Source organism: Phyllobates terribilis, unplaced genomic scaffold (genome assembly GCF_046119375.1).
Source record: "Phyllobates terribilis strain yellow unplaced genomic scaffold, ASM4611937v1 Scaffold_7__3_contigs__length_470593459, whole genome shotgun sequence".
Classification (NCBI taxonomy): domain Eukaryota; kingdom Metazoa; phylum Chordata; class Amphibia; order Anura; family Dendrobatidae; genus Phyllobates; species Phyllobates terribilis.
In genome coordinates, this window is record NW_027362767.1 from 182,247,781 (window position 1) to 182,258,113 (window position 10,333).

A 10,333-nucleotide genomic window follows, 5' to 3' on the forward strand; every position below is an offset into this window, starting at 1 on the left:
TTGACCTAAGCCAAATCCACATGTGGCAGATTTGCTGCCAATTTTACCTGTGGCTGATGAGTTTTTTTCTTCTTTTTTTTTTGTAGTGGCTAAATCTTGGGAGGACATAGAAGATGTGTCGTGTCGGGACTTCATTGAGGAATATGTCACCGCATACCCAAACCGTCCAATGGTTTTACTCAAGAGCGGGCAGATGATCAAGACGGAGTGGGAGGGCACTTGGTGGAAATCCAAGGTGGAGGAAGTGGACGGCAGCCTGGTGAAGATCTTATTTCTGGTAAGGAGATATGTTTCTATCCTTCTCACCCCACTGTATCTGGAGCACACGGATAGCATTTAACGCCTACCCGACGTGTGAAGTGCATGTACATCGCTTGTCCAGATCTTCCTCCATTACCCTTTCTATTTCAGGATGATAAGCGGTGCGAATGGATCTACCGAGGATCCACTCGTCTAGAGCCCATGTTCAGCATGAAGACGTCCACCGCTACCACTCAGGAGAAGAAACAGGCGGGACAGCAGAGGACGCGCCCCAACGTGGGTGAGTGTTTTGTCTTTTTCGTGTACGGTATTGATTTCCACGTATGACTAATTCCTCCCCCCATGTGTCAGGTGCTGTGCGGAGCAAAGGGCCGGTGGTGCAGTACACCCACGACCTCACCGGAAGCGAGTCTCCATTTAAGCCCACGGAGCCTTCCTCCCCTCAGTCAATACCGTCGCCACAGCTCATCGACACAGAGTAAGTCCGATCGCTCACATGTTAACCGTCTCCACTCATCCTGATGGGCGCCATATACATAGGGAATATTTTTTTCTCTCTATAGAAAAGTCTAGTTGACAGGTTAGCATGCGAGTGCTTGGAGGTATACAGCGGGCGATACTCCTGACCTATGTGTCGTCTGGTCGTCTCAGATATCCCGCCTACAGTTTTCTGCCAGTTTCTGGTTCGGATGTAGGCTTAGATAAGTGTCTTCATATTTATGACTCCTGTTTGTTTCTGGTTTCAGCTCAGACAGCCAACAGGCGCAGTCTAAGAAGCAAGTGGCCAAGAAAAGCACGTCGTTCCGTCCAGGATCGGTGGGCTCCGGACAGTCATCCCCCATACCCATCGAGCCCGTCACTGGATTGCGCCCCGTTCTTCCAAACCAACTCAACCAGACCTTCCAGCCCATCCAGCAGATCCAAGCCATCCAGCAGATCCAGCCCATCCAGCAGATCCAGCCCATCCAGCAGATCCAGCCCATCCAGCAGATCCAGCCCATCCAGCAAATGCAACCCATACAGCAATTGCAACCCATACAGCAAATGCAACCCATCCAGCAGATCCAACCCATCCAGCAGATTCAGCAGATCCAGCAAATTCAGCAGATCCAACCCATCCAGCAGATCCAACAGATCCAGCAGATCCAAACCATTCAGACAATCCAAGCGATTCAGACTTTTCCCACCATTCAGGCCATTCAGACGCTTCATCCCAATCACACCATCCAAGCCATACAGATGGCTCAGCCCAACAGGTGAGCTGCTTTCCACTAACGGACCTCCAATATGGCTTCCAGGTGTTGGATATTGATCTTTTTCCCTCCTGTCTCCGTACAGGTTTATTACCACCAATCCCACGTTCCAGATAATCCAGACCAGCCAAATGCCGACAGAGATAAGTTACAGGGCCCCGAGGGAAAAACTCTTCTACCTACCTCACGTGTGCAACCCCAACTGCTTGTCGCGAGTCCGAGCCATTTCCCACCGGGGCAAGAACCCCATGTTGGTCCCTCTCCTTTATGATTTCCGGCGGATGACTGCAAGGAGGCGCGTGAACCGCAAGATGGGGTTCCACGTGATCTACAAAACGCCGTGTGGGCTGAGCCTGCGAACCATGCCTGAAATCGAACGCTACATCTTCGAGTCCAAGTGCGACAAACTGTATTTAGAAATGTTCTGCCTGGACCCCTACGTGTTGGTGGACCGCAAGTTCCAGCCTCAGAAGCCCTTTTATTACATCCCAGACATCACGTACGGCAAGGAGGATGTGCCCCTGTCCTGCGTTAACGAGATAGACAGGACACCCCCTCCGCAGGTAGACTACAGCAAAGAGCGCATCCCCGGCCGAGGAGTGTTCATTAACACCGGAGCGGACTTCCTGGTGGGATGTGACTGCGCGGACGGATGTCGGGACAGGTAGGAAGAAGCACAGAAGGTCCACACATGAAGTCATGGGGGCCAGTAGAGCTGCCGGGGATACCGGTATGTTCACAGGACTCTGGTTTGATGATCATTGACTACTGACGTGAACACTGGCCCAGGGTCTTGCTTGGCTGGGGCATTTACATGGCTAAACAGAAGCGATCAGAGCTAGCTCCTTTCGCATCTGTAAGAGGCAGGCGCTGGCTGTACAACATTGCGTGGATCGGTCTCCGCTCCTGAGACCCCTCTGTGCACCTGCAACGTCCCTAGGACTCCAGCTATTACATCCTTGGGAGAGAAAAGGTTACGAGGATTTTCCTTTTTACATGCGACAGGTTCTCATGGATGATCTCTTGACATATTTTTGTTTCAGATCCAAATGTGCTTGTCATCAGCTAACAATTGACGCCACCCGCTGCACCCCCGGGGCACAGATGAATACGTCCGCAGGTTACACCCACAAGAGGCTGGAGGAATGTCTGCCTACCGGGTGAGGAGCGTCAGGTCACAACCAGTTCCTTATGGGACTCATTCTGATTATGAGGGAGGCTGAAAATCTTTCCCTTAAAGTAACGCTCCAGGCTTCATGCTCCTCAGCTTATGGGATGCTGCCCGTAGTTGGTGCGCTCCTAAAGATTGACAACCTCGGGCTGGCGGCGTGTTGGCGCTGGTGGTCCACAATGTGCGCGCCTTCCTGCTGCTAGCAGCGACTGCTTTGTCCCAGGGGTGATGAGAGCTAAGGGGTTGAGAGAACCCCCTTTCTAATGTTTTCGTCTCCTTGCAGGGTGTATGAATGCAACAAGAGATGTAAGTGCAACCACAACATGTGCACGAACCGCCTGGTGCAGCACGGCCTCCAAGTACGTCTCCAGCTCTTCAAAACCCAGAACAAGGGCTGGGGGATTCGCTGTCTGGACGACATAGCCAAGGGTTCCTTCGTCTGTATATACGCAGGTACGACTCACTGACTGCCCGTGGACACACAAGGTTCACGTTTGTCCTACCCACACTGATCCGACACTTGGAGGCTACACCAGCTGTGGTTGAGCTGTTGGACAGTGATGGTGATTTGCCAATGATTTAAAGGGATTAAGCTTTTCAGCATGAGGTGAGCATAAGACGATTCCAGCAATGTGTCACTTACTGGGCTCCTTGCTGTACTTTTGATAATATCTCTGCTTCAGCTCCTCTAGTCCACTTATCCCCGCCCACACCACTGATTGGCTGCTTCCTACCTACAGTGTACCAGAAAGCTACCAATCAGTGGCGTGGGCGGGATTATACAGTGCATATATATATATATATATATATATATATATATATATATATATATATATATATTATGGAGGACTACTTAGCTGAAGTTTATTAGTGAGAAGATGAGCTTAGATGCAGCAGAAATATCAGCAATTTATCAAAACTACAGCAGGAAGCCCAATAACTTGACCCAGAATCAACCACTTTGCTTAGTGAGCCAAGTCTTTGAGCAATGCCAAAAGGCTGTAAGGTGTTTTTATTCTAAAAAAAAAAATCCATAGTGGTCTGAGAAATCTCAGGGGAGTTCAGTGGCTGTCTGATTAGTGACACCAGAAGAGCCATTTTCTACGTGAAGTAATTTTCCCGATCTATCTTCCTTCAGGTAAAATTTTGACAGATGACTTTGCGGACAAGGAAGGTCTAGAGATGGGCGACGAATACTTCGCCAACTTGGACCACATCGAGAGCGTGGAGAACTACAAAGAAGGGTACGAGAGTGAAGTGAAGTCGTCCTCCGACAGCAGTGGCGTAGACATCAAGGAGGACGGAGAAGAAAACAGCGCCAGTGATGACCAGGAGGAGTCCAACGACAGCTCGGATGACAACTTTGGAAAGAATGAGGACCTCACCACCAGTTCTGTGTGGCGGAGCTACGCCACGCGCCGGCAAACCAGGGGGCAGAAGGAAAACGGGACGTCTGAGTCTGCCTCGAAGGACTCGGCGTTAGTCCGACAAGCCAGCCAAGAGGAAAACACGGACTGCAAGCTGCCGGAGGAGACCTCCAAAAATAAGGTGGCTTCTTGGCTGAGCTCTAACACCATGACGGACACGTACATGGACTCTGACAGCCGGTCGTCTCTCAAACTTGGAGACGCATCTGATGCGGAGAAACTGCCAAAGAAGGAGGAACGCGGAAAGGTGAGGAGGAGCGAGTGTTGTTTAGAGGGGGTTCACAATAATAACGCCCATGGTCTCCCGGGCAAGTTTCATTTGTTCCTTTAGGCTGGGACTATAATAGGACTCGACAAGTCGATGCTGCCCCCTTCCTGGTCAGATTTTTAGCCCACATCTTGCAAAGCAGTCATTTATAAAAAAAAATAAAAATGCACAATGCCAGAGACATGTGAAAGTGATCACTTGTCCTCACGATGAAAGGAGAATCTGATAGCTGAGGAGTAAAAAATGGGAACAATGCCACAAACAAGTTAAAGGGGCTTCTACTACTTACCAGCCATATCCTTGCCACCTTAATTACATCAGCATTTGCCCCTTCATTGTAGGGAGCAGAGTAATGGGATTCCTAGTCCAGTACCTGTGTTTCTGTGTAGACAGGGCTGCTCTGCTTTTCTCTAAGAAGGGTCTACAGGATGTGAAATATTACTAATTTTAAAACCAGGCCCTAATGGCGCTTCCATGTAAACATCCAGCCCTGCCCAATCTCTTTGAGTGGGAGTAGAGGGTCCACCCCTGCTCTTTTGGGGCATCTGGCACCTCTGGTTATAACTCCCCCCAAGGAGTCTTCATTCCAATACCCCCCCATGCACGTTTTCAGATTTGCCATCAAACATGTTTGCCTCATCAAGTTGAACGGATCGATAGTCTAACACTGAACCTCTAAATTGCAAACCAAAATGTCATGGTTTTGTGTGTCTGATGGCGATGCCCTTGGTGGATATCCAGGATTCACAGATTTCTACATCCTGAAAGTGCTTAGCTGTCTAGGATTGCCACCATCAAATATGACCAAACCACAGACCCCAGGATTCTGTCATCATAGCCCTCCTTCACCCTCTGAAGGATCGTAACCACTCCCTACCTGGACAACATGGAGATCAAGGTTGTTTCTAGGCTGACTAGTTAGGTCTTTTTCAAAAGGGCCCTGGACACCTGGATCCTCTTCCTTTGAGTCATCAATTGGTTGAGTTTCCTGCAAATAAAGGAGAAGAGGACACCCAGGTCCTCTTCGGTTCAGTCTTCTGCGAATAGCTTTGGACACTCTGATCCTCTTAGGCTGGGTTATCAATTGGTTGGGTCTTCTGTGAATAACTCTGGACAGCTAGGTCCTCTTCTTTTGGGTCATCTACGAAGAACTCTGGACATCTAGTTCCTCTTCGGTTGGGTTATCAATTGGTTGGGTCTTCTGCGGATAACTTCAAGGGTTATCAATTGGTTGGGTCTTCAACAAATAACTCTGGACACCTGGGTCCTCTTAGGCGGGGTTGCCATTTGGTTGGGTCTTCTGTGAATAACTCTGTGGACGCTTGGGTCCTCTTTGGTTGGATCTTCTTCAGATAACTCTGGACACTTCTGTCCTCTTCGGTTGGGTTATCAGTTGGTTGGGTCTTCTTTGAATAACTCTGGACAACTGGGTCCTCTTCGGTTGGGTTTTCTGTGACTGACTCTGGACAACTGACACAACATCATTGTTGTAACTGTCCAAATTCCGTAAGTCAACCTCTGGATCGCAGACTCCCTCAGCCAAGACTGGGTCAACTCAGGAGACTGGACTATCCATCAAGATGTTTTCAAGGTTTCCGATGACAAGGACATCTTGGCTTTCAGCAAGATCACAAGCTATCCAGCTTTCTTCACTTGAGCCCAAAACCCTTATACAAGAGTCATGGATGTGCTCATTTTTCCAGGGAACTAGCTTGCCCCCTTAACCTCGTTTTCTCCAAGAACGCTGACTGAAAGGGCATGCAGGCGATCGTCCTACAGCTCTGGATTGGCTTCTAGGGCTTAGTAAAGCGATGCTTCCAGCAACTTCCTCCAACTAGGGACTCTAGCCAGGCCCCCTCTTTCACCCGAATCTAGCAATTCTTCTTCATCTGTTACAGACACATTGCGAATTTTATGAGCTGCTGATTGATACAGTGCTTACTATAGAGTGTCCCATCTCAAGGGTCAGGTCTTCAGCCAGCCCTCTCTCGTGGTCTCATCGTTGTCTTAGATAGTTGGCTGTCTACTCGTCTAGAGACGGTTATCGGGATCTGTATTGGAAGATGTCCTTCAGGCTCATGACTGAGTTAGGGTGGGTTTACAGTAGCCAATGGCCACTGATCTGCTGCCTGTTTGGGAACTGTACTTACCACGCACACAGAATATCCTTGTTTTCGGCATCTTTTGGACGATGTGTTGCCAATAACTATGACTTTTAAGCAAAAATCATTTGAGAGAAGAGCACAAATGAAAATGGCCGTGTACACTACTAATGTTCCCTTTATTCTCTGTTGTCACACAGGACGCGGATGAAGCCGGCAAGGCCGCTGGGTAGGTACAGATGGAAGTGTCGGACATAATGAGGACGTTTCTTATACCTGGCATCATAGTCTTCTTACAGTTTCTTACTTTCTCCATGCCTAAAAGGGAAAAAAACAGGTTATACGGCTACAACCCGAGCCCGGCGCAACCTCACGGTATCAGAAGACCAGTCAGCAAGACCTCCATGCACCAGAACCGGCGCCAGTCCAACACACAGACCAACGATGTACGCAGATGCCATTGTGTCTGCCAGGGACCTGATTTTGAGGGTGGTCCTTCTCCATATGCTGATATTTTATTTATCTCCTTTTCTTTTAGGAGGTCCTGACCTTATCCAGCAGCTCGGAGAGCGGCGGAAGTAAGAAACCGGCCGCCCAGACGAACGCTAACGACAGCGACGACATCCAGACTATCTCCTCCGGCTCCGATGTGGATGAGGACAAAAAGAACGTCTCCTTCAGCAAAGGTAAACCCCTATCCGGCTGGACCCCAACTCCCCCCTTCCTCCGTGATTATTATACTCACTGTGCTGGTGCTAGCTGTGTTACACTGCCGGCACCTCCAGAGCCGAGCTCTGATCGCTGCTGCTTCAGCGGGAACTTTAGTTCATGTTCTATCCACTTTTTCCAGGCGGACCGGTGGTAAAGAGACAAGTGGCAGTAAAATCCACCCGAGGATTCGCCCTGAAATCCACTTACGGTATCACAGTCAAGCCCAACATGGCGTCGGCTGACCGGGGCGAAGGAGGAGGCGGGCGCAGGGCGACCCGCCAGTTCTATGATGGGGAGGAGTCCTGTTACATCATCGATGCTAAATTGGAAGGAAACTTGGGCCGATACCTAAACGTAAGTTGCTTTACATGTTGCCGATGCCATGTGGTTAAGTTTTATTATTTAAAGGGGTAGATTAATGCTAGGAAATAATCACCTATCCCGATCACTGAGGGTTTAACCACTGAAAACCTCAGAACGGGACTCGGTCACACGGGCTTCTTCTAACGGCAGATATAGCGATCATCACTGCCATGATCACCTGCGGCTCCATTTACTCTCTTCAGCGCCCTGGTTCTCGGGATCAGGGGGGTTTCAGCAATCCTCAGTGAATGGGATAGGGCATAACTTCCTCGCTTGAGAATACCCCTTTAGCCTATTTTGAGCTGCATTAGCCGACTTCCGGGAAAAGACTTGTGCTTGGCGATGGTTGGCTTTGTGTAGAGAGGTCTGCCCTGTGTGTGTGAGAATACTCCCATCCTCCACCTCACCCAACCCTCTCTGTCCCATTCCAGCACAGCTGCAGTCCTAACCTGTTTGTCCAGAACGTGTTTGTGGACACTCACGACCTGCGCTTCCCCTGGGTGGCCTTCTTCGCCAGCAAGTAAGTAATCTGCTTAACATTCCTGCACTTTCCCACTAATTACATGACGTGTTGTGTGTGCGGAGACTGGGAACGCTCTGTGCCTCGCTCATGGCACCGTGCCTTTCCTGTAGATTCACACCCAGTCAATGGCTATTGAAGGGGGGGGGGGCGGGCATGTTGGATTTCACATGTCCGATCCTCTACCCCACTGGAGATCAGTAGCAGCATGACAAATCTGCCAGTGCTCATTCTTGGCCCATAAGCGGCGTCTTGTATGTGCCATCTGCTTCAGATTAGAGAACTCGCATCTATATTGATCGGCTTCTATTGCCTCTAGAAAAGCAAATCTCCTGATTTTTCCCTTGACTTTGCTTAAAGGGATAACATCACAAACTGCACGATAAAGCCAGTGACTTTGCAATTTACCTCTCCTTAAGAATGGAAAGATTTTTAATGCTATAGTTTACTTCTCAGGTTGTAAGTTACCGACCACCTCTGCAGTCTTCTCAGCAGTGGCCTGAAGCTGGCTGGAACCGGTCTACTCGTCTCTGTACCTGATGCTGCCTTTGCTTGCACCCTTAGAGAGCATGCAGTTTGGGCCGGGATGCAGTGTTAGACTCGCTTCTGTTAATCAAGCAGGGGCTCTTGAAGTAGACAAACTCCTTTAGGTTATGTTCACACACATTGTGTTTTGCAGCAGATTTTTATGCAAATTTTCAGCTGCGTCTTGCAGTACCAGCAAAGTCTCTGAGAAACCAGGATTCTCTGATCACACATGTAGCTTTTAGTTTGCTGTGTATTTTCTGCCTCGCTTGTGTATTTGGAAAATAGAGCATCTCATTTCTTCAGCATTTTTGCAGCATTTTTTTCACCTATCAGACGTAATGGGTGGTGAAAAAAACGCTGCAAATGCGCACCAGAAAATGCAGCGTTTTTGATTGCAAAATAGAATGGGAGTCTTTTTTTTTTCACAGAACTTTATGTGCATGCCTAAATAGAGACAGAAGGACAGTGAAAAAAAATGCAGCAAAAAAAAAAAAAGCAGGAAAACCTGCTTTTTTGATGCAGCTGTTTTTCTGCCAGAGAAAAGTTGGCAGCAGCTTTGCAGCAGAAAAAAATACGTGTGTGAACATAGCCTTGCTTTGACCCTACACCTTGGCACTGATAGAGGGACATGTCTAACCCTACCGGGTGCTAAGATGGGGGTGTATTGTCCTTATGCTTCCAAGGGGGCTGTTAGATGGTGTATTTGAACCACTTCTTTAGGGGGGAGCACCAAAACGCACAATCACTCTAATGCCCGGGTGGTAGGTGGTCTGCAGACGCACAACCTCCATGTGACCACACTACTAGAAAGCAGTCCTTGTGCTCTGTGCATGGACCCCTGTCTCCTGCGGTGTAATCATTAACCCCTCTGCTTTGTGCTCTGGTAGGAGGATACGAGCGGGCACCGAGCTCACCTGGGACTACAACTACGAGGTGGGCAGCGTGGAGGGCAAGAAGCTGCTGTGCTGCTGCGGGTCCACCGAGTGCAGGGGCCGTCTGCTCTAACGCCCTTCTGCCACATATCTGATCCTGGTGCTGACAAGACCCCCCTCCTGCCTCCGTCACATGAGTGTCCCCAGACCCTGCCACCCCTCCATTACTGCCTCCCCATCCCCTGGGGCTGAGGAGAGGTGACATCTTAGTCTTTATTTCTGGTTAGGTTTATACATACATTTTTTTTTTTCATGTTCAAATAATAAAAGTTAGTGTTATTATGACATCATGATTTCATTAGGGGGAAAGGGCTCTCTGGTCAGGACCCTCTTCCTTTTATCTCCTTACCAAATGCTGCAGAATAGCGGTGGTTTGGGGTCCTGAGACCACCGAGCTGTGTGTGGCCCATATCCTCTCTATTGAGCTTGTACGTGTTCATGCTGGAGGAGTTTGAGTGATGGGGGCGCAGGAAGGGGTATAATGTATACAAAATGTGAGATTGGGGAGAACGTTAGAGGAGGCAGGGGCTCGAACAGGTACTTCAGGTCCGCGCTGTACAAGCTCGTGTAGCCTCCATTGCAGGACACAGCGGCATAAACCCATGCTTTTTTTTCTCTTTTGGAGGCAGAAACTGGTCTGTCTCCTCGTGACACTAAGCTAAAATGAATGGCTTTTCAGTAGGCGGTTGTAGCCCGCTTTTGGAGTTGTAATGTGTATTGTCAGCCTCGTGGTGGCAGCAGTGTACACACGGTCTCCTGTATCCCCCAATGAAACAACCTGCACCCCCATTGTCTGT

The 10,333-nt window shown here is 49.2% G+C and overlaps 1 protein-coding gene across 2 annotated transcripts in view; it reads left to right on the forward strand.

Moving 5' to 3' along the window:
• Positions 1 to 9,821, forward strand: part of SETDB1 (SET domain bifurcated histone lysine methyltransferase 1) — a 28,591-nt gene extending 18,770 nt beyond the window's left edge. For both annotated transcript variants that reach the window (XM_073639569.1, XM_073639568.1), the window contains exons 9-22: positions 87 to 277; positions 412 to 541; positions 613 to 739; positions 1,008 to 1,517; positions 1,600 to 2,178; positions 2,558 to 2,674; positions 2,969 to 3,138; positions 3,824 to 4,359; positions 6,683 to 6,711; positions 6,808 to 6,928; positions 7,021 to 7,168; positions 7,333 to 7,547; positions 7,988 to 8,076; positions 9,492 to 9,821. In XM_073639569.1, the coding sequence (XP_073495670.1) occupies positions 87 to 277; positions 412 to 541; positions 613 to 739; positions 1,008 to 1,517; positions 1,600 to 2,178; positions 2,558 to 2,674; positions 2,969 to 3,138; positions 3,824 to 4,359; positions 6,683 to 6,711; positions 6,808 to 6,928; positions 7,021 to 7,168; positions 7,333 to 7,547; positions 7,988 to 8,076; positions 9,492 to 9,609 (3,080 nt within the window). In that variant the 3' untranslated portion in view covers positions 9,610 to 9,821. The remainder of the gene's footprint in view (positions 1 to 86; positions 278 to 411; positions 542 to 612; positions 740 to 1,007; positions 1,518 to 1,599; positions 2,179 to 2,557; positions 2,675 to 2,968; positions 3,139 to 3,823; positions 4,360 to 6,682; positions 6,712 to 6,807; positions 6,929 to 7,020; positions 7,169 to 7,332; positions 7,548 to 7,987; positions 8,077 to 9,491) is intronic.
• The last annotated feature ends 512 nt before the right edge of the window (positions 9,822 to 10,333 follow it).